Source organism: Panicum hallii, chromosome 9 (genome assembly GCF_002211085.1).
Source record: "Panicum hallii strain FIL2 chromosome 9, PHallii_v3.1, whole genome shotgun sequence".
NCBI classification, from domain to species: Eukaryota; Viridiplantae; Streptophyta; class Magnoliopsida; order Poales; family Poaceae; genus Panicum; species Panicum hallii.
The window spans coordinates 30,921,554-30,947,896 of NC_038050.1; the positions used below are offsets into that span (position 1 = coordinate 30,921,554).

Below are 26,343 nucleotides of genomic sequence, written 5' to 3' on the forward strand. Positions count from 1 at the left end.
CCCTTCTGGAGGTCAAATATGACGACACTTCGGATGTTTGTAGTTCTGGTTGTTCCGAAGTAGGTATGTGCCTACAGGCTTGCTCATGCTGTCCTACAGGCTGGAGGAGCCTGTTGTCGATTGAGGTTGGTGATAGACTAGTGAGGATCTACTAATCGTACATTAGCTCGGTAATTATCCAATAAGATAGCATCTGCGGGTAATCTAGAGAGAACAGAGAGAAAAGAGAGGTGGATTGGAGAGGCCATACCACCGGTTGAAGATCCAGCTTCTCCATTGCTTGCCATGGCGTTGGGGAATGCGAGCCGGAGTCGTGGACGAGGGTGAGTTGGTGGCGGTGAAGACGAGCTGAGGCAGCGGTGTGTGACGCAGAGGCGGCGGCGCTCGGTGGAGAGGCAGCCGGACTTCCCGTCGCTTCAGCGTCCTTAGATCGGATCGATTAGGGTTTTTAGGTGCGCTACAAGCACACGGTGAACTTCGTCGTCCGTGCCCCGGCCCCCACCTAGCCTTTTATTGTGGCGCTGCGCGACGGGGGCCCACATGCCATTGGGTTGGCTGTGCGCCCCCGATCAGGGCGCGTAACCGTCTCCGGATCGGTCGTTGGACCGATCCGGGTTGAAATCAAAACTAACAGTTGCAATACAGCGCTTTTGAACTGTGCTGTTAAACCTTTGTAAATGAGAACATTGATGGTAGTGGAGAGGAATGTGGTCTTGCCTGTGGCGATCTTATTTATCATTGTTGCTGTATTTTGTGTTATGATCAGTACTGACGGTATTAGTAATTCTATGGTCCGAAGCAACGAAATACGGATACGCCATGGAGAAAAGAATATTTTTTTTGTTTGAAAGAAACCAACACTGGCGTTCGTCTGCTGAGGCGCGCTTCATACGATACGACGACGGACTTGCGGACCGGAGCAGAGTAAGCGAGTAGCCGTCTCAACTGAACAAAGCCGCTTTGGGCCTTTGGATGGCTGCCGCCACGCCGTAACCAATCTTGTTTCCCGGCCCCACTCGTCAGCCTTTGCTTGTACAGCGGGAAAACTGGTCTCGTAGCATAAGAAGATCCATACATTCCGAAAATACCACTAAAATCTCACTATCCTGTAAAATACCATTGAAAGATTTGAACCATCAACTGGTAACAGCATTCCATGACGTCCCTATGAAAATGCGTCAACGCCGTCAGTCTCCTCCCCTCCCGTTTTCCTTTCCCAAGCTGAAGGCCGCTGCTTCCTTCCGCCCCTTAGCTTGTGGACGGAGGTCGGTGGAGCAGTGGAACTCATCGACAGCCTCTGCTGCACAGCTCTATGCTAGTGGTGTAAACTACAAGGATCTGCTACTGCGCGATTAGATTAGGATATGCTCTGTTTGAATTGGCTTATTCTAGTAACAGAGAGAGTTAGAGGGAGACAGAGGAGTGCACGGGTATACCTTCGTGCCCTTGGCCGGCGGCTGACGCAGACGTGCCTGCCATTGGTGATGCAGTGCGGGAGCTCAGAGTAGTCCGGCCGTAGGCGTTCGCGCTCGCGGTGGCCGAAGGTGAGGTTGCGTCCGCTGGCTGGGGTCGAGGCAGGGGCGTCGAAGGTGGCCGGAGGAGCTTCCCGCCGCTGACCGCGCGTAGACTAGATCGGCTAGGGTTGACTGTGGGTGGGGTGGTGGCGGCCGGTGAACTTCGTGATCCGAGCCGCTGGCCCCCACCTCTCTTTATAGCGCGGCGCGATGGGGGCCCACCAGCTAGGGATCAGCTGGGACGCCCCCGATCAGGGTGCGGGGTGAGGTGGCCCTGTCGGTGTTTAACCGGCTGCCCACCGAGGGATATACCCAAAGTGGTAAGTTTTGGGTGAGGGGACGCCGAGATCAGGAACTCGAAGGTGCAAGGAACACAAGACTTTAGACAGGTTCGGGCCGCACGGAGCGTAACACCCTACGTCCTGTATGGTGGCTTGTATTCTCTTTGGTGTAGACTGACCTAATGATCTTCTGTTTTGAGGGGGGTCCCTGACCTCCCTTATATATCCGAGAGGTCAGAGTTACAAAGATACTAACCAACACCCGTCGAGGGATCACACCAGAACACATCTCGAGTAGATCCTCTCCGTGTTGGTTAGCTCTATCTCCTATTTAAACGGGATAAACAAGAGATAAACAAAATGAATAAGAGATAAGACGGGCTTAATCTCTTAAACTTCGTAACGTGCCCAGCCCGGTGGCCCCGGGTCTGACAAGCCCCCGAGCTCTTCGTAGCTGAGTACTGCAGGCTTATCGAGTACTTTCGAAGCAGTCTTCGACTTCTTCTGAAGCTTCGTCTTGAAGTCCTTCTTCGAGTACTTGTTTGGCTGCATCGAAGCTATGAGGTGCTCATACCCCGAATTTTTGTTATGGCGTGCGATTTAAAAATCGCACTCCATATGGAGTAGCCCCCGAGCCTTAGGTTGAATCGGAGAATCAGGCTGAGAGTCCCACTCGTCTGTAATCCTCTTCATCCTTCAAAGAAATTTGAAAAATAAGTAGTCGATGCCACATACCCCGCAGCCCCCGAGCCTTGAGTCCAAATCCACAAAATTTGGAAATAAGGATCTAACAACCATGACATGCAGGCTAAAAATAGCAACTTGCCAAATTACCAAAATGATGGCACGGATGGTGGGTATTAGATTGTTAATTCGAAAAAACACTTTTTTCGGGCGAACAAACCCTGAAAAAATGATTAATCGAATATCCATTCCAAATAACCCATCAAACGACCCCTCAGATTCGGAATATTCTCGGAAGCGACTCTTGAACTTCAGAACAGTAACTTTTCCCCACCCCGCTGGTTATTAAACCCCGCAATAACTGTAGGAAAAAACCACACTTTCAATCTGCATTCCATCAAAAGCCACCGAATTCCCCAATCCGAGCCAAACACCGCCGCCATCCCCCAAGAAGACCTCCCACTCCGACCTCCCCGCCCCTCTCCCCGCAGCCCCCGAGCATCTCGTGGCCGGCGCATCGGAGATGGCGTCCAAGAAATCGGAGATCGAGGAAATGAAGAGGGATGCGGAGCCATCGACCGCGGAGTGGACATACAGTAAGTGCTCCCTCAACAATCTGAAAAAACTGGCGCCCCTCGTTCCGTGAGCCCTTCCCCATGGAGAATGTCGACGAAATCGTCACATTCTTCCATTTTGCCGAACGGGGATTGGCTCTCCCCACTTGTTCCTTCTTTCGTGACCTTGTTTACTACTACGGGCTTGAGCTCCATCACCTCAACCCGAATTCCATTTGCCATATTTCCATTTTCATCCACTTCTGCGAAGCATTTCTCGGAATCGAACCCCACTGGGATCTGTTCCGCTTCCTCTTCCGCGTCAAACCCCAGCCGACCACAAAGAAACTTGCCGTGGTGGGGGGCGCCGGCATCCAACTGCGACAGCAAGCCGGCGAAAAATACCTTTCATATAAATTCCCCTCAAACCTTTCTGGATGGAAAAACCTGTGGTTTTACATCGAAAACCATGCTCCCCACCTGCCGACGAAGTCGAGCAGACCGCCAGTGGTGAGGGGGGAATGGAACCTTGAACCCTCCGGCATGGAGATGATACAGGTCAGAGAACTGCTGGAGGCCATCGAGGCACAGAAGAAGGAGGGAGTTACCGGCGCCTCCGTCATGTTCTCATTTTACAAGCGCCGCGTCCAGCCCATCCAACAGCGCTGTTGCCTGGGCTTCGAGTACACCGGCCCTGCTGACCCTTCTCGCATGTGCACAGAGGAGGTGCCAGACGAAGTCGCGCTCCAGCGAGTTCAGCGGGTGCTGCTGGACGTGAACGCCGTGCCGTACGTGCCCACCTTGTTCTCCGTGCGAAATCCGCCCCCGCCGGTAAGTATTCGACTTCTTTCACTGAAGAAATCTGCTACTGCACCAGTACTGAACTGAAGAACTTTCTGCAGGGACACTCGGAGCTGTACTGCAGCTACCCGCCGCAGCCGGACCTCCCCCGAGCGTATCACCTCCTCCCTTCTGCAGCCACGGCAGCCAAGAAGGCTCACCTTGCTGCGGCTCAAAGCCGCAATGAGTCCGCCGAATGCGTGGACTCGCAGGCGGGGGAAGAAACCGAAGGAGGACCACGCCCTGCTGCCGTCGTTGCCACCAAGACGGCTCGCCTTGCTGCGGTTCAAGGCAGCAGCGAGTCCACCGAGTGCGTGGACTCGCAGGCGAGTGAAGGAACCGAAGGGGAACCGCGCCGGGAGAACTCCTCCGACCAGAGCTTGGAGTTGGCCGGCGCTCTACCACCGGTGCCGAAGGGCCAGCGACAGATGCGCAAACGCAAGGCCCAAGAAATCGAGTCCTCCAGGTACGGAGTTGCTGTTTTGGCCAGTTGCAAAGTATCAATGATGCTGAATACTGACAGCGTCCCCTTGCAGTCTCCCTGCTCTGCCACCCGGGACTGAACCCGAAGGAGTGGAGACAGGCCCCTCCGCCGCCGCGGCGGTGACAATTGCCATGGCGGGGACCCCTCCATCGGCCGACCAGGCCTCGCCATCAGCAACGAGCATTCCTCGATGGGCCTGGCGGGTGAAGAAGGCCGCCAAGAAGAAGTCGACACTGTAAGTTTTCCTTCAATCGCTTGAAGATCTTGCTCGTGCCCACTTGGATAACAATGTTGTTGATATCACCAGGGCTGCAAGCGCAGTGCGACTCCAGCTGGAACCAAGCACGGCTGCGGCGCCTGCCTCGGCTGCTGCAGCCCCCGAGCCCTCGGCGCCTGGGGGGCCAGTACCCGCAGAGGTGGCCCCTGAAGCAGATGCGGCGCTCCCCGACTTGTCGCCTCCTGAGCCCCGACAAGAGGGAGCCGGACCCGGTGGCGAGGAACAAGTCGTGGCCCCTGGTGCAGCTCCTACCGATGGCACAGGTACGCGCTTACCCGCCCGCGACTGGCTGCCGGGGTCTGGGCATAATGTGTTGACCACTTCGTATGCTTGCAGGTGTCCAGCCGCCGCTGTCCGGGGATGCCGCCGGGCCCTCGGGGAGTCCCCGTGAGGTGTTGAGGGCCGGGCCAGGGCACCAGAACGTCATCACCACCGACCTGGTGGATGACCTCCTGCTGTCGGCAGAGAACCTGAAGACTTTCAAGAGCACCTTCAAGGAGCTATACGACTTCTCCATGATAATACTCGGGTAATGTTCCAGATGTGCGCATTGGGAGTTGTTTAGGACTCATTCTCCCCCTTTTGCGCAGCATGTAATCACCAAATCCCAGAAGAAGTCGGAGAAACTCCGCGCGGTCGTGAGTGACGCGCGGGAATTAGCTGCCCTGGACAAGCGCATCTCCGAGGAAATCACAAAGAACTGCTATCTGCAGCGAGAGCTGGATATACTGAAGCAAGAAAGAACTCGAGAGACCTGGCTGCTCAAGAATGACCTGAAGAACCTCGAAGAGGCCAACTCCGAGCTTCAACAACGGCTCAAGGAGCAACAAGCAGAGCACCAGGAGCAGCTCAAGGCAGAGAAGAAGGCGCACCAAGGTAGGCCCGCGCTTCCCTCGAGTACTTTTCCTCAGTAACTCCCTTTAGATGCTGAAGTGCCCTTACCACAGAGCTTAGGAAAATAACGAAATACAAAGAGGAGCTGCTTACTGACGTGAAGAATATGCTGTATCGATGTACAGATGATGTCGAAAGGCTGCAGAAGGTGATCGGCGACACTGAACGTCAGTTCGTCGACTGCCTTCAGCAAGTCAAAGCGCTGGGCGAGAAGGACGAGCAGCAGTGCAAGGAGCTGGAGGACCTCCGGGGAGCCGCCCAGGAGCTGGTGGACATGGTGGATCCGCTAGGAGAAGGCGACGCAGGCCCGCGGCCCCTGCTGGAGCGACTCCGCGAAGCCCCGAAGAAGATGCTCAAGTTCCCATCCGAAGCTCCAGTTGCGTGCGTGAGTAATGCCCTCGCCTATGTAAAGTCCTTCGTGCCGAACGCGCAGCTGAGCATCTTTGCGCAAGGGATGGCGGCGGACTGCACAAACGAGCGGTTCGAAGAGTACTTGCAAGAGGCCCAACCTGTAGCAGAACAAATTGTACACAATGTACTGCAGGATTAGGGTATATGAAACAATTAATCATTCTCTTATGTAAATGCTTCCCTCGACATCTCTACTTGTTTGCGTGTCTTAGCTGAATTGGGATCCAGGCTTACGAGACTCAAGTAGTAGACGCGTCCCTGGGTGCAACGACCTGAAGGGCAGCTAGAACTCGTCTGACAGAGTAGCCACAACTCGATCGAGCGGGTCTAGACTTGTTAGGGAAGAACGCGAGTATCGTCGCGGGGTTGCCGTGCATAGGGCAAAAAAGGGACTACCCCGAGTACAATGCCTCGGAGTGTAGTCGAAGAGCGCTCCTTCCGTGAGCGTGCTCCGTAAGCTAGGTAAGACCCGGATGGACGGATCAAGCTTGCAGAGAGTAGGTGCGGGCAGCGCCGCGAGCTTGCCGTTCTTTTTTGGCAAAAACAAGACTGTTCTGAGTGCAGCCACTCAGGATGTAGTCGATGTATCTCTTTATGCGAGCCGTTCCAACGTACTAGGTGTAAGCCAGTCGAGCGGATCGACTGTGTTGGAAAAAGTGCGACTACTGTCGCGTGCGACCATCGAAGGTCGCGGCGGAACTCGATATGCCGAGGAGTTAGCCGGAGCTGAGGGCTCCATCAGAAACGGAAGTCGAAGGGAGATGACCGTGGCCGTAGCCCCCGCGTCATGCGCGACAAGAAGTCGATTCGTATATATATATATGTTTGCACGTGACACTTGCCATCGTGGAAGTAAGAAGGCATGTACAACCCGAGTTATGTGGCTCATGGCCTCAAAATTGATTCGGGGAAAGAAGATCTTCTGAGCCGCCGGGGAATTAGCGATTACCGGGCCTCGACTTAAGGGTAGAACTTGCGCAGGTTCTGAACGTTCCAGGAGTTCGGGACCTCGCGACCCTCGGGGAATTGTAGTCGATAAGACCCTGGCCTTGTGACCTGCTTGACGACGAACGGGCCTTCCCACCTTGAATTGAGCTTGTGTAGGCCAGACTCGTCCTGAATACGACGCAAGACCAAATCGCCGACGCTGAATGACCGCTCCCTGACGTTGCGATCATGGTATCGCCGGATCCCCTGCAGGTACCGGGCTGACTGAACAAGGGCGGTACAGCGAGCTTCCTCCGCGGAATCGAGCTCTAACTGCCGCGCCTCGTCCGCATCGCCTTCATTGTACATTTCGACCCTTGGAGACTTCCACATGATATCGGCTGGTAGGATAGCTTCGGATCCATACACGAGGAAGAACGGTGTTTGTCCTGTGGCTTTGGACGGCTGAGTCCGCAGCCCCCAGACGACATGCGGTAGCTCATGCACCCATTTGCCTCCCTTCTTGCTGTTCTCATCATAAAGTCTCTTCTTGAGGCCGTCAATGATCAAGCCGTTCGCCCGTTCGACTTGTCCGTTAGCCCTGGGGTGTGCAACCGAGACATATTTAACTTCAATGCAAGCATTCTCGCAGAACTCCCAGAACTGGTTCGCCGTGAAGTTGGACCCCAAGTCCATGATGATGGAGTTGGGGAAGCCGAAGCGATGCATAATATCTGATATGAAATTGACGACCCGATCTGGCGTGAGCTTGGCTATCGGCTTGTACTCGATCCACTTAGTAAACTTGTCGATAGCCACCAGAACATGGGTGAAACCGCCTGGTGCCGTCGTGAAGGGCCCGATCATGTCAAGACTCCAACAGGCAAAAGGCCAGGACGGCGGTATGGTGATGAGGCTGTGAGCTGGGACATGCGTCTGTTTGCTGAAGAATTGACAATTCTGGCACCTGCGCACGAGATCCTCCGCGTCGGTCACTGCGGTGGGCCACCAGAAACCGGCTCTATAGGCTTTTCCCACCAGTGTTCTTGAAGCCGCATGGTTGCCGCAGACGCCATCGTGGATCTCCTGCAGTATGTCGTAGCCAGCTTCCTTCGTGACGCACTTCATGAGAACCCCTGACCGAGCGCCTCGCCGATAGAGCTTGCCGTCGACCAGGACGAAACCCTTGCTTCTTCGCAAGATGCGAGCCGCGTCAGCACTCCTGGCGTCAATTCCCACTGGTAACCGTTGATCGCGTATGAAGTCGATAAAAGCCCCTCGCCAGTCCTCTTCCAGCACCATAACCTCTCGATCGGGTTGTTGGGGACCCGTGTCGATGGCTACCTGCGGAGAAGACTTGATGGATGGCTGTTTGAGCTCCTGGACGAAGACTCCCGGCGGGACCTGGGCACGCGTGGACCCCAGTTTGGATAGGGTGTCCGCGCCAACATTGTGCTCCGGAATACATGATGAACCTCCAGGCCAAAGAATTTGCTTTCCAGCTTGCGCACTTCCTGCACATAAACATCCATTGTCTCCTTGTTGCAATCCCATTCCTTGTTGACCTGCTAAACAACAAGAAGAGAGTCGCCATATACAAGTAGTCGCTTGATCCCTAGTGATATCGCCAAACGAAGCCCGTGAAGCAAAGCTTCATACTCGGCTTTATTGTTGGATACCGCCCACAGGATCTGAAGGACGTATTTCAACTGCTCACCTCGTGGAGAAATAAGCAGAACCCCAGCACCGCCGCCGTCGAGCTTGAGGGACCCATCAAAATACATGGTCCAGTGCTCTGGCATGTCCACTGGAGTTGGGACTTGGTTCTCCCTCCATTCAGCCATGAAGTCGACTAGAGCCTGTGACTTGATTGCAGTGCGTGGCTTGAAGTCTATTGACAAAGCCCCCAGTTCAACTGCCCACTTGGATATGCGCCCCGTGGCATCTTGATTATGAAGAATATCCGCCAGCGGGAAGTCCGTGATCACAGTGATCATGTACTCATCGAAGTAATGGCGCAGCTTTCTTGATGTGATTAAGATTGCATACAAAAGCTTTTGAACAGCAGGATACCGTACCTTGGATTCGGAGAGATCTCGCTGATGAAGTAGACAAGCCTCTGAACTCCAAACGCATGGCCTTCTTCGCCTCGCTCGACTACAATAGCACTGCTGATAGCATGAGTTGTTGCCGCGATGTAAAGTAGTAGATCCTCCCCTAGCAACGGTGCTGTGAGGATTGGAGGTGACTGTAGATGATGTTTCAGGTCCTGCAAGGCCCGCTCAGCCTCCTCCGTCCATTGGAACTTATCCTGGCGTTTCAGGAGCTTGAAGAAGGGTAATCCCCTCTCCCCGAGCCGGGAGATGAACCTGTTCAGAGCCGCCATACAACCTGTTAACTTTTGCACATCCTTGATTGTGGCCGGAGCCTCCATATCAGTGATGGCCGTGATCTTCACAGGGTTGGCTTCAATGCCCCGATTGCTGACGATGAACCCGAGCAGTTTCCCTGAAGGTACTCCAAAGACACACTTGGTGGGATTGAGTTTCCAACGAAATCTGCGCAGACTGCTGAATGTTTCCTCCAAATCTATGATCAAGTTATCGGAATCCCTGGTCTTGATGACCACGTCATCCACATAGGCCTCGACATTCCGATGCAGCTGATCCGCGAAACACATCTGGATCGCACGCTGATATGTTGCTCCTGCGTGCTTCAACCCGAAGGACATTGTTTTGTAGGCGTAAGTCCCGTACGGGGTGATGAATGCAGTCTTTATTTGGTCCTCCTCCTTGAGCGAAATCTGATGATACCCTGAGTAACAATCAAGAAAACAAAAAAGGACACATCCAGCCATCGAATCGATGACTTGGTCAATACGCGGCAGCCCAAAATGATCTTTTGGGCAATGCTTGTTGAGATCGGCGTAGTCGACACACATTCTCCATTCATTGTTCTTTTTCTTTACAAGGACGGGATTCGCTACCCACTCTGGATGGATTACTTCTTTAATGAATCCAGCCGCGAGAAGTTTAGCGATCTCCCGTTTAATGGCCTCACGCTTGTCGTGGGCAAACCTCCGCAGGCGTTGCTTCTTAGGCGTAGCCTTCGGGTGTACATTCAAAGCATGCTCGATCAACTCCCTGGGCACCCCTGGCATATCCGCTGGTTTCCATGCGAATATGTCTCGGTTAGCCCGAAGAAAGCTAACGAGCGCGAGTTCCTATTTGTCACCCAAGCCCGCACCGATGATGGCAGTCTTGGATGAATCTCCCTCCTGGAGCTGGATCGTCTTGAGGGCCACATCATCAGTCGACTGGATGCTCGACTTGTTGGCCTTCTTGGAAGGAATCTCCAGCCCGGTCTGGGAGAGCTGCTGCGCGGCCGCGAGTACTTCTCCCGAAGCATCTGGCACGCGAGTAGTCGAAGCGTACTGGATCGCCTCCTGATTGCAGTCGTACGACTTCTTCAAGTCGCCGCGGAGGGTGAGCACTCCACCGAGTCCTGCCATCTTAAGAAGCAGATAGACATAATACGGCACTGCCATGAACTTGGCAAGTGCCGGTCGACCCAGTATTGCATGGTAAGAAGAGTCAAAAGTAGCCACTTCGAACTTGATGAATTCAGTACGATAATTCTCCCGCGAGCCGAAGGTGACTGGGAGGACCACCGTACCAAGCGGGTGCGCCGCATTACCTGGGACGATGCCGTAGAAGGGGGACTTGCTGGGAACCAGCATATCCTTGAAATCCAGACCCATCTTCTTCAAAGTGCTGACGAAGATGAGATTGAGCCCGCTCCCGCCATCGATCAGGACCTTGGTAAGCTTGACCTCCGCCACCACAGGATTCAGGACCAAGGGAAACTTACCGGGCTCGGAAAAGCTCGTCCACTGGTCATCACGAGAGAACGAGATGGGGACTTCCGACCAACGGAGTGGCCGTGGTACCGCCGGCTCGATGGACAAAATCTCTCGGAGGAGCAGCTTCTGATCCCGCCTGGAACAGAAATCCTCGCCCCCCCCCCCCGCCCCCCGAAGATGACGTTGACCACCTTCGACGCATCCTGAAACTTCGGGTTGCGCCCGTGATCCTTCTGATCATCGTCATCGGGTTCTTTGTCAGCAGGCTTCTTGTTCTTCTTGCCGCCACCAGAGTTGCTGAACGTCCTCCGAAGGTGGTAGCAGTCGATGGCGGCGTGGTTGGCGCCCGGGTGCCACGGGCACTTCTTCTACAGGAGCTTCTCGAACTCCTCCTGAGTTGTCGACTTCTTGCCCCGCGAAGGACGATCAATAGCCGCGATGACATCATCTGGCTTTCGTTTCCGGGGTGGCCCGGAAAAGTCCCGCTGGCCTTTGTCGCTGCGGTTGTCGTTTGGGCGCCGCAGATTGTTATCGTGGCACCGCGGGAACCGCTCCCGCATCTTCTCCTCCTGCTCGGACCAATCGTGTATCATATCACGAAGGCCCGCAACAGTTTTCGGCCTGTTCTGCCCGAAGTCTCTGTATATGCTCGGGTCGGTGATGCCGTTATAGAAACAGTCGATGATGTCCTCCTCCGAGATGTTCGCGATGGTGGCGCGGACGTCGAAGAAGCGCCGCGTGTAGGACCGCAGAAGCTCGTTACGTTCTTGCTTGCACTGGGCAAGATCGTGTCGAGTACCTGCACGGGTAATCGCTCCCTGAAAATTGTCGATGAAGACCTTCTTAAGTCGTTCCCAGGAATTGATGGAGTTGCTGCCGAGGCTCTCCAGCCAAGTGAGCAGCGCAAGGTCCAAAGCCATCGGGAAGTAGACGACTTTGGTGATATTTGAGCCCCCCGCGACCTCAATGGCCGTGGAGTAGCAGCGAAGCCACTGCTGGGGAGCCTGCTTGCCGTCGTACTTGGTGATGCCGATCGGCTTGAAGCCCTCCGGGTACTTGTAGCTGCTGAAACGAGCAGAGAAAGCAGGAAATCGATCGCTACAGTCAGTACCTTCAGCTTCGACTTCTTCGCGGGTCTTGCGCCTGGAGGAGATCACGGTGCGCGCGTTGCGACCTTCATTGATGTGCTGGCGCAGGTCCTCCGAAGGAGGTCGTCGACTGGCCTGTCGCAGATGACCCCCTTGCGGTGGCTGTTGCCTCCCGCCAGGGGCCTGGCTCCCTCGAGCGTTGTCGTTGCTGATCTGGTGTTGAGGACGGCCGCCATCCGTTCGACTGCGAGCCTGGCTTCGACTCTCGTCCACACGCTCTTCCCGGATGATGGACGCCGGACTGTGTTGATCCAGCTGGATCCAGACCCTCTGCGCGTAGAGGAGTGCTTGACGTACCTCCGGGTCGTGGCTGCGCTCGAGGATGGCCGTGACCCTGGCGATGTTGGCCACCGGAGTCCTGAAACCCCGCTCGCTTGCGGCAGCAAACTCAGGGTCGAGCTCGCGATGCATAGATCGCCTTCGCTCGTTGGCTCTCCTCCGCCGGATTGCGCGGGCCCTGTTCCTGGCCCTCCGTGCCTCACGATCAGCATCGTTCTCGTTACCGGCGTTGGCTGTGATCTCATCTTCAGAGATCGCTTCAAAGTTGTCGATGGGAAAGTCCCCACCGTCCTCGCCTCCTTCGGCCATTAGCACCTGGCGGGAGGAAAGCTCATGAGAACTTTCGTCGACTAGCTCTGTCGACCCCTCCGCCGCGGTGGCCAATGGCCTGCCCTCTTGAAAAGGCAATGGCTCGAGGTGAGCCACAAGCCGTCTCTCTGCCTCGAGTAGATTGGAGAGCATCATGCCCCTCCAATGCACAACGCGCCCCTTCGGCAAGGAGGTGATCACCAAATCACCGGGACCAGAACAACCCGAAGCCTCCCGACACGCGGTGGCTTCGGGACTTCCGTCCCGGAGTAGCAGGTCCAGACCCTTCTCTAACATGGAGAGGGATCCAGATGCGTTGGCCTCCTGAAGATCAGTGGCCGGTTCGCACAAACCGGGTTGAGTCCGACCATGCGAATCCCTAGATTGAAACAAGTCCAAACCAGGGGAAGTTGTCGCGACACCGGAAGAAGTCGAGCTTGGGACAGATTCCATCTCGATCTGTGCCGCGGAAGCATGGAGCGGCAAGTTGTCGAGCTCGTCGACGAACTTGTCGAGGCCGCTGCGAGGATCCGCAGCGACGGTTTTCGGCGTCATGTCGACGAGGAATCGCCGAAAGTTGCCCGCACCATCTGCGATGCAAACCCACGAGCCAAAAACGAACGTCGTACCCTGAGAGGGAACTGATCTGGCGAAATTGAAAGATGCCATCGAGCTCGCCGGTGGATCTTCGACGCGCTCCCCTACCTGGCGCGCCAGCTGTCGGTGTTTAACCGGCTGCCCACCGAGGGATATACCCAAGGTGGTAAGTTTTGGGTGAGGGGACGCCGAGATCAGGAACTCGAAGGTGCAAGGAACACAAGACTTTAGACAGGTTCGGGCCGCACGGAGCGTAACACCCTACGCCCTGTATGGTGGCTTGTATTCTCTTTGGTGTAGACTGACCTAATGATCTTCTGTTTTGAGGGGGGTCCCTGACCTCCCTTATATATCCGAGAGGTCAGAGTTACAAAGATGCTAACCAACTCCCGTCGAGGGATCACACCAGAACACATCTCGAGTAGATCCTCTCCGTGTTGGTTAGCTCTATCTCCTATTTAAACGGGATAAACAAGAGATAAACAAAATGAATAAGAGATAAGACGGGCTTAATCTCTTAAACTTCGTAACATGCCCAGCCCGGTGGCCCCGGGTCTGACAGGCCCATCGGCCCATTAGGGTCCGATAAGCTAGGATATCAATCTAACAGTCTCCCCCTTGATCTCACCCTGTACTTTTCTTTTTCTTTTACTTTTTCGCGTTTCGTCATAGATTTGTGTATAGAGCATGCCTCATCGTCATGATCGTCTGTCGATAGATTTAGCAGCTACAATTCACGCTTCCATTCAGAGACGGATTCTTTAATCTTTTTTTTGGGGGGCCCTTGTAGTCCGAAGATCATAGGCTATCCCTTAGCCCCATGCCGGCTACGTGTTCCTTAAACACGCTGGGTGGTAAGCCTTTCGTTAGCGGATCCGCAAGCATTTTCACTGTGCTTATATGCTCAAGATTTATAATCTGATCTCGGACTTTATCTTTCACAACATAATACTTTATATCTATGTGTTTGGCAGCACCACTTGTCTTGTTGTTGTGAGCATACATTACTGCGGGCTCGTTATCGCAGTACAACTGTAATGGTTTAGATATATCATCAACCATTCTCAGACCGGGTATGAACTTCTTTAGCCAGTTCACCTACCCTGTAGCCTCATAACACGCAACAAACTCGGCATACATAGTGGACGATGTAGTGACGGTTTGTTTGCAACTTTTCCACGATATTGCTCCCTCGGCCAGGGTGAACACATATCCTGACGTGGATTTTCTGTCATCTCCTGCACAATCGGAGTCTGAGTATCCTACGATACGCAGAGATTCTGTTTTCCTGTACGTTAACATGAGGTCTTTGGTTCCTTGCAAATAGCGCAGAACCTTCTTCACCAATTTCCAGTGTTCTGGTCCTGAATTACTCTGGAATCTGCCAAGCAACCCGGTAACATAAGCTATATCAGGGCGTGTGCACACTTGTGCATACTGTAAGCTTCCCACAGCAGAAGCATATGGTACCGTTTTCATTTGATCGATTTCATACTGAGTCTTGGGACATTGAAATTCCCCATATCTGTCGCCACTAACTATAGGTGCAGGTGAGGCACTGCATTTATGCATGTTGAACTTCTTTAGGACCTTTTCTATATATGTCTTTTGCGACAGTCCTAATACCGCTTTCAATCTATCTCGATGAATCTCGATTCCTAGAACGAATCTTGCTTCACCAAGGTCTTTCATCTCGAAATGCGAGGATAGAAATCTTTTCGTTTCCAGTAGCAGACTGACATCACTACTTGCCAATAGAATATCGTCCACATATAAGATCAGGAAGACGTACTTCCCATCCTTGAACTTTGCGTAAACGCAATTGTCCTCGACATTTTCTCTAAATCCGAATTCTTTTATTATCTTATCGAACTTTAAGTACCACTGTCTTGAAGCTTGCTTTAGCCCATAAATCGATTTCCTCATACGGCATCCCAATTTTTCTTTGCCTTCCACGACAAAACCTTTCGGCTGTGCCATGTAGACGGTTTCTTCTAGATCCCCATTCAGGAATGCTGTCTTCACATCCATCTGATGTAATTCTAGATCATAATGAGCTACAAGAGCCATTATGATTCTGAAGGAATCTTTACATGAGACTGGGGAAAAAGTCTCGTTGTAATCAATTCCTTCTCTTTGTGTGTAACCTTTTGCCATGAGTCGTGCTTTAAATTTATCTATATTCCCTTGGGAGTCATATTTGGTTTTGTAGACCCATTTGCAGCCTACTGTTTTGGCTCCTTTAGGAATTTCCTCTAAGTCCCATACTTTGTTGGTACTCATTGATTTTATTTCATCTTCCATGGCATCAAGCCATTTCGACGAATGTTCACTTCTCATGGCCTCTTCAAATGAAGTGGGATCATCCTCCATTTGAATTTCTTCGCTATTATAGACTTCATAGTCATCAGAAATAGCGCACTTTCTTATTCTTTGAGGTCTCGCATGAGCCTGAGCCTGCGGTGCCTCATCTATTTGGGGCTGCTGGTGCTCCTCTTCTTGTGCGGCAATAGGCTCGTTAGGAGCCTGATGAATGGGTTCCACTTCCTCATTCATCGTCACCACAAAAGGAGCCATTACAGGTGTTGGCATCGCAGTGACTTGCACTGGTGGTGCTGACACAGCGGGCAGCGGGAAAAAAGATTCCTGAATCACGGGATTGGGTGTATACACCCGCTTCTCCTCAAGATCAATTTTCCTTGCTGTGCCGCTCCCCCGGATCATTTGATCTTCAAGGAAGACTGCGTGCCTCATTTCTACAAATTTTGTAGATCTGTCTGGGTAGTAGAAACGAAAACCCTTTGACCTTTCTGGATAGCCAATAAAATGGCAAGATACGGTTTTGGAATCTAGTTTTGCAATGGTCGAGTTAAACACTTTTGCCTCAGCAGGACTCCCCCACACCCGCAGGTGATTCAGTGAGGATACTCTTCCTGTCCACATTTCATACGGCGTTTTCGGCACCGATTTACTTGGAACTCTGTTGAGAATATGAATGGCGGTTTTCAGAGCCTCCATCCATAAACTTACTGGCAATGTAGAGTAACTCATCATGCTTCGCACCATATCCATCAAGGTACGATTGCGTCTTTCAGCTACTCCGTTCTGCTAAGGTTCGCCCAGCATCGAGTACTGGGCTACTATGCCTTGCTCCATCAGGAACTTCGCAAAAGGTCCTGGGACTTGGCCATATTGGGTATGTCGGCCGTAGTATTCCCCTCCTCGATCGGATCTTACGATTTTGATCTTTAAATCGTGTTGATTTTCTACTTCGGCCTTGAATATTTTTAAATTTATCCAAAGCCTCCGATCTTTCTTTAATTGGATAAATGTATCCATAACGGGAATAATCGTCTGTGAATGTTATGAACGAGTCATAACCATCCACACTCTTTACATTAAACGGACCATAGATATATGTGTGAATTATTTCTAATACACCTGTGCTCCTCTTAGCATTTTTCTTTATTTTCTTTACGAATTTGCCTTTTATGCATTCAATGCACTAAGTCAGAGAACTCTAATGGAGGAAGAATTTAATTTTTAATTAATCTCTCAATTCTCCCCCTCGAAATATGGCCTAAACGACAGTGCCATAATTTCGACGACGCATCTTGAGTTCTTTTCCGTTTTATATTCGTGAGTGTAGACGAGAATACATTCGCATTGTTATCGCATACGGAATTCACACTTCCGCGTAACGAAATCAAATAAAGATCATTCTTTCTGAATGCAATGGAAATAACTATATCATTACATTCGATCAAACACCTGCCATCTCCAAATAGACAGGAATAACCATCTTTGTCCAGGTGAGACACACTAATTAAGTTTCTGTGTAAAGAGGTACATATAAAACATCCCTAAGGACTATAATGAAGCCAGTGTCAAGTTCCAAATGAACGTCTCTCACTGCTTCAACGTCTGCCTGAGCTCCATTTGCCACTCTAACTTGCTTTTCGCTTCTCTGAGTGGTTCTCGTCGAATGGAATCCCTGCAACGAATTTGCAATATGAACAGTTGCTCCTGAATCAATCCACCAAGTGGTTTTTGAATATTCTATATACAAGGATTCATTTACAAAAGAAATAATGTTCTCACCTCTCTTTTCCATGATCATCTTTAGATATTTGTGACAGTTCTTCTTGTAGTGTCCCTTTTCCTTGCAGTAGAGGCATTGGTCCTTATCAACTAGAACCTGTCCTTCTTGAGGTCTATGTTGTTGAGAGCTTTTGCTTTTAGAGGACGATGAATAAGAAGATGAAAAATTGCCTTTAAAGTTGGCATGCTTCTTCTTGTTCACATAATTTAAGGATCCGCCAGTGGTGGACCTTATCCTTTCCTCCTCCTGAACACACAACGCAATAGTCTTTTCTATATCCCAAGTTTGTGGTTGGGTGTTGTAATTGACAACAAAAGTGTCAAATTCTTTTGGCAACGAAGCAAAAACCAGATGGACAATGTGATCCTCCTTGAAAGCAAGGTCCAATGACTTAAGCTTGTTGTTCTGGTTGACCATGCGATGAAAGTGTTCTCTAATGCCACCGCCAGTGTATCTTTCTGAAACCAGTTGTTTAATCAACTGGGTTGCATAAGTTTTTGAAGAACCAGTGTACTGGTTCTTTAATTTTTCAAGATATTCTATGACGGTGGCACAATCTGGGATTGAGCCCATAATTGCAGGCTCAATCGTGTTCTTTACCACTGCCAAGCACTTCTTGTTGGCAGGGAACCATTTTGCATAAAGCCTCTCATCGTCTGCTCTTGCTTTCTTATAAGCAAGCTCTGTTTGCTTCCAAGAAGCATCTGTGTCTGTGTCCTGTCTCTCAGGAGGCACGGCTCTGTGGGAGTCGGTGTAGCTAGGACCCAATCCAATTCACCCATGATGAAATAGAGGTCCAGCTTTCTGTACCATTCATTGTAATTGTCTCCCTTTAATATAGGAATATCATTGATGGAAATCATCATTGATAATCCTCCTGAAAAACATTCATGAGTGGTGAAAACATTAAAATAAAGTCAAATAAATTATTGCATATGTATAAATACGACGTTGGTCATGAATTAAAATATGCAATAACCTTGTGTATTGAATCTAAAACACCGTTGGGCAGAATTAGAGATAATACATGAAAAATTATGTATCAAAAATTGAGGCATAATGTCTTTTGTATTAAATCTAGAATACCGTTGGGCATAAATAGAAATAATACATGAAAAATATCTATAAAAGATAATTCAGTAAAAAAAATGCAATATTGTCACTTGTTAACGTTGGTCAAAAAGATAACAATATTACGACTCAGAAAAATATCTATTTGCCTTGAAGAATTTAAATTATCCCGTTGGTTCAAATTTAAATTTCAAGACAAGTAATCAAAAGCATATAAAACTATGTAATCTTTGCAGCGGAAAAACTGTAATTCTATCAAAATATGTCTAAATTTATCTTTTATAAGCAGTGCATCAAAGTTCAATCAAGTTTGAATTTGAAATGCATCAAATTCAATCAAATTCTATTGAAAAGTGCTTCTGGAAATTGAAAGAAGATGCACAGCTCTTTCTGTCGCAAGCAGCCCAGCCAGCCCAAAACTCGTCGCGGCAGCCCAGCAGCAACTGGACCCTTACGCGTGCAACACCTACGCAAAACCCGGGCTCACGCGCGCCCGACTGTACTAGGCCGAGGCCCGTTATCGCCCGGCCTGCACGCCTTTGCGCGCGCCTGCGCGTGCGCTCGCGGTTGCGTGCTACACAACCTGGGCCTGGGCCGCCATTTCCCTCTCCCGCCTGGGCCTAAAGGAGCCCATTGCATCGCGGCTCGATAGCTACCGTCCGATCAAGATCAACGGACGCGCGTGGTTCTCGGACGATCAAAACCCCGACGCGACCCCGTCTCTGGCTAACCCTAGCTCAGTCTCTCCTTCCCCCGATGCCTGCTCCTTCCCCACCCCGAGCGAGAGTGAGAGCTGGCGGCCGGCGGTGACAAGCGAGCGGCGCCACAGCGAGCCCCCTCGCCGGCGCGCGCGTTCACCGCAAGGTGAGCGCGTCGCCGACGAGCGGCATCGCCATGGTGCCCTGATCCGTGGCGCGGCGAGCAGCCCGGAGGCAGCTCACGCAGGCTCTGTCCGCGCGGGGCCCAAGGCCTCGCGGGATCTGGTCGGCACACCGGCGTCCCATGCACGCCGACGGTGGGCGGCGCAAGGAGAGCCAGGTAAGTTCTCTTTTGGCCGCCGCCCCTCTTCTGTGTGTTTGCTAGAATTAGGGTTAGGGTTAGGTTTTCGGGGTTTTGCACTGGGAGTGTTTCTGGGATCTTTTCAAGGGTGCTTTTTCTCTTGATCTTCCAATACTAATCAACGCAAGTAGATTAGGCAACTGATACCAATGTAAACTACAAGGATCTGCTACTGCGCGATTAGATTAGGATATGCTCTGTTTGAATTGGCTTTTTCGAGTAACAGAGAGAGTTAGAGGGAGACAGAGGAGTGCACGGGTATACCTTCGTGCCCTTGGCCGGCGGCTGACGCAGACGTGCCTGCCATTGGTGATGCAGTGCGGGAGCTCAGAGTAGTCCGGCCGTAGGCATTCGCGCTCGCGGTGGCCGAAGGTGAGGTTGCGTCCGCTGGCTGGGGTCGAGGCAGGGGCGTCGAAGGTGGCCGGAGGAGCTTCCCGCCGCTGACCACGCGTAGACTAGATCGGCTAGGGTTGACTGTGGGTGGGGTGGCGGCGGCCGGTGAACTTCGTGATCCGAGCCGCTGGCCCCCACCTCTCTTTATAGCGCGGCGCGACGGGGGCCCACCAGCTAGGGATCAGCTGGGACGCCCCTGATCAGGGCGCGGGGTGAGGTGGCCCATCGGCCCGTTAGGGTCCGATAAGCTAGGAGATCAATCTAACAAGTGGCTCACACATAAAGGTAGGTTTTTGGTGGAGCTCGACCTCTAGCGCCCATCGATTTGGTGGACTTGAAGATTGTGGCGGTGGATTTAATGCTTGTCCGTGCGAGCAGGCAGGAGAGAGGCATGCTGCTTGCTTGCTCTGTTCGGAGATGCCGGATCTGTGGCTTGTTTGCTTGCCCATTTGAGGAGAGCAACAGAGAGGTGACTTGGATTGGAATTGGAGGTGGCTTGCTTTCTTCGGTGGCGAGAGAGAACAAATGAGAGATGCCACGTGGGAGCAAGATCAGGACAGCGCCCTCGCTCGGCCATGCATCCTTTGCGCGGAGCTCGAGCTCTAGCTGGAGATGGCTAGGGGAAGGGAGGAGCTTAAAAGGGTTGACGGCGTTTCCTCTATACGTCATGGAATGTTATTTCTAGTTCACGGATCATTTTTTCAATAGTAGTTTATAATATCTTTCAATGTTGGTTACGAGCGCATCCACCAAGCTTCATTGTCTCCACTCTTCCTCCTCCCTCCTCCGTGAAGAGATCTCCCTCTTCGAGGAAAGAGGCCATGGAGACCTACCCCTCCTCGACCTCGAACTCCAATCCTTCTAGAATCTTCTGGATCCTCTGACCCCAATGGCCCGCTCGCCCCTCCCTTTCATCTCCCTCCCCTTCCTCCTTGTGTTGCTGCTCCTCTCCCGCCGTCCCCATCCCCATCCGCCTCCACCTCCACCTCGCTCTCCTTCCTCACCGATTCCTCCGACACCTCCATCTCCATCTTCGGCGACCTAAAGTTGGAGAACCCGGCCCCGAAGCCCACCTTCCTTGAGGAGGCCATTGACGCTGTCTCCGAGAAGTACGACTGAGACCTAGACGTCAAGATCAGGGTCTGCCCGCTTGATGCCGACGTCGTCCACATCTGCGCAGTGCAAGGTGAGGCTGGAACAATTTCCTTTTCTCTTAAAAAAAGCATATATCCATACACATATGGTTGCATCCACCACATAGAACCTTAACAATTTAACACATACATCCACTGGGAGCAGGAATACATTGAGGATGTGATAAAGCTAGAGTGGTGGATTCGGAAAGTCAGTGCCACAATTCATAGTTGAATAATCCAATATGGATTATCCAATGTGAAGTTGCTTAGCAGCTGGTTAAATCTTGGACGATATGAGGACCCTATTCCTGTGGATGACTTGAATTATTACAACCTTTTTTTAGTTTGGACACAAAGACCTGCCAACCTCAACCAAAGTTTCTACCATGAACAACACAATGGGAAGGGACAGTGGGAAAATGAGCCACCAAATGCAGCAAAAAGAGGCCCAAGTCCCAAATACATATGGTTTTGCAACCACATGGCAGAATTCTTTGGAAGATCAATGTCAATGAAAATCGAAGTGTAGGCCAGGTAGTACAGATGGAAATTTATCTCATGTTTCAAGAGGCTGTTGATCACTTTGATCAAACTCAAACACCGTACCAGTGGAAGTTTGGCCAGTGCCAATCAGTTATTGCTCCTTTCGATATGTTCACGCCCCAGTTGAAAATACTGGTTTGGCTCAACCCGCAGAGACTTTTCTGCAAATGAGGTTGAACAGCATGATCCTGCTCAGCAGCAACTTTGCTTCTCTCTCTTTCTCTCATATTGAATGTGGTTCTCAGTCAATCAACATATCTCTGATTAAAATCTTCAGCCCGAGATCCAGATATACTCCCTCCATTCCAAATTATAGGTTGTTTTCTTATTCTTAGGTGCATAATTTTTATTATGGATGTAGACGTAGTGTATATCTAAGTGCATAGCAAAAACTATGCATCTAGAAATGCTAAAACGGCCTATATAATTTGGAACGGAGGAAGTAGCTTCAAGCAGTTTCATCTGAAAAAAATAATATGAAAATTATTTATTACTATTTTACCTTTGTTCAAGCAACAAAATTTCTCACCCTTTTTTTCTTTCCAGTGAAAGCTTACCTGACGACAGCCGCAAAGAACAGTGCACGAGGAAGCACAACTAACACGAAATCGAATCTCCCGCCCCGAAGAAAAAAAAAAGAAGAGATCGAATCAATATTCTCGGACATCTTGGACTAATAATCACCTAATGAACTTTGCTTTAATCGGTTTGTACGGTAACCCACCCAACCCACCCACCCACCCACCGTGAAATAATCCCTGCGGCTTTCGAGATACCGCGTGCTCAGCTGGCTTCAACCATGGGCAGCAGTCGCGGTTTCAGCTGCAAAATTCGTTGGCGGTTTGGCTCCTCGCGATCTACAGTAGAAAATGTTGGAGACCATCACTCCAGGCTTGTGTATCTCTGGATGTAGCAGTCTAGCAGAGGCCCTGATATTTTATTCTGCTGCCATGCATGTCACCTAGAAACAAAATCGATCGATAAATTCTCGAGTAGTTTCCTTCCTTCACAGGCCATTATATTAGGCCAAAGAATGCAAGCAAGTGGCCGGGGCTCAAAAAGAGTGTTCGTTCTCTCGTCAACGCTGACGCCACCACCGTGCGTGCATGCGCGAGAAATTAAAAGAATAACAATGTCCACTTGGCAAAACCGGCCAGGGCTTTCCTCGTATCCGGATAAGACGGTTTTGCGACCGCAGTGCATTGCGGACGGCGACTCTGAGGCCTCTCGTGTGACTCAACTGATCATTAAACGAAAACAGGAGCACGGTCGGCGTCACACAGATGGATAATGGAGGGGCACGTACAGATCTTGGATGGATGGAGGAGCATCTCAAAACCAGCGACGCGCGCGCCGCTAGCTTAGCTCAGCGTGATGGTACATGATGCAGGGCAGTGCGCTAGCAACTCACATACACCGTACACATAAACCGTACCCACACTCATCAAGCGCGGCATCCACCGGTGCCCGTCGACACACAAGGATTGAATAACCATGCATATTTTTTTTTTACTTTTGACTCTGCCCTAATCTTTTTCAGACCATATGACGTTCTTCTTCATTTCTACGACATTAGGGGCGCCCTAGCTGGTCTGCTAAGTCTTGAACACAGTAACTTGCGTTTGCCCTGACGAGATCCTGACGAGTGTTCGACAAGTCTACTGATTAATATGGAGGGTCCGGTTTTAACACAGACGACGTATGGGGTCGGAGCGTCTTTGCGAACTGCACATTCAATGCTCATGCGGCTGTTTTTTTATCGTCCAAAACGGAACCCTATCGTAAAGGGTTTTCTAAATCTTTTAAATACGGCCCTATGTCGGTGTGGCGCGCCACATGCGGATTTCGTGCACCTAGTGATTAATCTCAACGTTTTTTCTATATATAAAGCCTAGGACACTCCCAAGTTCCAATACGTACTCACACTCTCGAGCCAAACCTCACGGAAAGAATTTCTGCTCGAAGCAAGAGAGATGTGCGGTGGCGCCATCATCGCCGACCTCATCCCGGTAGCGAAGCCAGACCGCCGCTCGCCGGTGAGCCATCCCTGGCCAGCCAAGAACAAGAGGCCATGGAGTGGCCATGGTGACGACGACTTCGAGGCAGCTTTCGAGGAGTTCGATGGCGATTCTGAGGAAGACGCGTTCGAGATGGATGACATAGACAACGACGCCGTCAAGGAAGAGGTGTTGGCGCCGTTCGGCTTCAGGCCGCTCTCTCCCCTGTTTCCTCACGGTGAGGCGACCTTTCCGTGGAGGTTTGCAGTCCGGTTGATGAGCTGCGAAAAGATAGCCCCATTCTACGTCATTTGGGTGAGAATTAGTGACATCTGTTCTTGGGTCGCAGGGCGCCATGGCAAGAACACCTCGAGGCTGGAGGCGAAGCGGCGAGCGGGGAGAGGCGCGAGGAAGTACCGCGGCGTGCGGCAGCGGCCGTGGGGCAAGTGGGCGGCCGAGATCCGCGACCCCGTGCGCGGCGTCCGCGTCTGGCTCGGCACCTTCCCTACCGCTGACTCCGCCGCGCGCGCCTACGACGGGGCCGCGCGCCGCCTCCGCGGCGCCAAGGCCAAGCTCAATTTCCCGTCGTCCCCACCGCCAGACCGCAAGAGACGCCGCCGTGCCAGTGCCAACGCCAACGCCAGCGCAGTCATCACGCACTGCCCGCCAACCGTGAGCTATGCCGCGGCGGCGCCTGGAGTTGTGCGCGAGCCAGGCGGCGCCAAGAAACCGCCGGCAAACGGCGAGGCCACGCAGGCGCTGCCTTTGCCTCCCTCCGCGGTGTGCGCCAGCTATGACGGCCAGGAGGCGTTCGACTCGTACGACTTGTACGGCGAGCTGGCCTCGTACTTCAGCTGCGACGGCGCGTTTGAGCCGCTGGAGAGCATGCTCACTGGCAGCGTCGCTGCGGTGGAGCACGGGACCATGTCACTGTGGAGCTTTGGCGACGACAGCTCGCTCTGCTTTTGATGCCGCCAAGCTGTCACGCCACCGTGGCATGCTTCTTATTCCTGTATAGTTTTCAGTTGCCTGTACATAGGTCATGCTTTAGGATTCGTGCTCAGAGTGCCAGTTGTGATTCCAAGCAATTACTTGTGCTGAAATTACCGGCGTGGCGTGATGTAAAGCAGTGTTGAATTTACGCCATCCACTACATACACCAAACCAGTTCAATTTTGTGGACCACGTCTAATTTTATCGGCCAAATGCAAGCCGATGAAAATTACAAAATTATTTCGTCGGCTCGTGTAAGCTGACGAAATTAGAAGTGTTTTCATCATCCTGGCACGGGCCGACGAAACAAAACCTATATTTTCGTCGGTCTGGCACGTACCGAAGAAACAAAGTCCATATTTTCGTTGGCCTATCCAAAACCGACGAAACTACATCTAATTTCGTCAGCTCAAATCTGGCCGACGAAAATATCCCTAAGTACCTGCCTCCACGCGATTTGGTTATCTTTGCACAGCCGCCCCCGCCCTCGCCCCAACGCCCCGCGCGGCCCACCGGCGCCGGCCCCGCGGGCCCCGCCGCCACCTCGAGATCCCACGCCGCGGCACCGCGGTCCGCCGCCGCGGCCGACGAAATTATGCTATTTTCTTGTAGTGATCACCAGTAATGCTTATGCAGCTAGCTCTTCCAATAGCTAATCGACTGAGTAATTAGCTTCCTCTTTCCTTCTTTTTTTCTTTTGGAATACACGGGAGACCCGAGCATCTTTGTATTATAGAAGAGAGATTATATTGTTACACAACCGCGAGCCATCATGATGGCCGCTAACGAGTCCTTGAAGCTTACAGCAAACAATGGCCCAAAGCCTCGATCTAGGCCTAGTAAAAGACTGAAGTGAACTACTCGCGCGTGGAGACAACCAACAAGGTTCTTGGCACCCGCCGCTACCCACATGTCCGATTCATGCTTGATTTTCTGAAGAATTTGTGGAATGGACTTCCCCTTTCCTTCTAAATATTACCCCCTTGATTTGCCGTATGCATGGCCTGCTTCCTAGTCTTAGTTGGATAAAAGTTTACGCTCTGCTATAGCTGATAAAATTAAAATCAGTTTAGCTCCTCCATTTAATACTGAAAGTCGCCTAATATACTACAGTAATACTCAAAGTCAGAATTAATTAGCACTTTTTGTTTATGTTAATTAAAGTGATGATGTTAAAGAGCTGCGGGTGTCTGATCCTATGTAGCAAGTTGAGTTAGTTTAGCATTATTTTTTCGTATCGAAGCATCGATCAAAAGCGATACTTATAGCTGATAACTCTGGTCCCATGAAAGATACCCGCATCATCTCTTGTTTTCTCCGACCTAGCTTGGGTAGGCAGCCGCAATACCGTGTTCCGTGATACAAGAGGAAGGCGCTGGTTTCGGTGAGACCCAAGAGCCAAGTCTACGAGATTGGACATATATTAGTCAATTTGCATCACAATGCATTCCACCGGTATGAGTATTGTTTCAGTAGTGTCAGCATCCATTTTAACCATAACCCTGTATTTTTCGCCTATACTAGCATAATACCCCTGCAGCCATGCTAATGCTATGGTGACATTTGGGGACTGGAATCAAACAAACACAAAGCACTCATATTTACATAATCAATTATAGGATGAAAAAGGTTTGGAGCGTTACCACATTATTAATTATGTAAAGAAAACGTCGACGTAAACAGAGTGGTTTTTGAACAAATAAAGGCTGAAAACATCATATTTCCATGTTGAAATGAAATCACCAAAGCCAGAGGAACCAGACTCTCTTCGGCTGATGTGACCCGGCGCCACACGGTGCCAGCTAGGTGCTGCACGGCGCCAAACTATACGAAGGCCCTGCAGATTCCGATTGCGCTCGCGACTTGTACACCGCAAGAGGAGGAAACTCTAGGGGCCGGGATCCGAGATATGAATACTCCAGAGATCGATGACAGAAGGGATGGGCGTCCACCACCAGCCGCCTTTCAGTTCTGAGATTATTCATCTT

General features: G+C 51.4%; 1 protein-coding gene across 1 annotated transcript; it reads left to right on the forward strand.

Moving 5' to 3' along the window:
- The first annotated feature begins 23,300 nt into the window (after positions 1-23,300).
- LOC112872978 (ethylene-responsive transcription factor 1-like) lies at positions 23,301-24,331 on the forward strand. The gene is made up of 2 exons (XM_025936010.1): positions 23,301-23,600; positions 23,712-24,331. Exons 1-2 carry the CDS (start codon positions 23,339-23,341, stop codon positions 24,329-24,331), a joined length of 882 nt encoding a protein of 293 aa, XP_025791795.1. The 5' UTR covers positions 23,301-23,338.
- Positions 24,332-26,343: the final 2,012 nt, after the last annotated feature.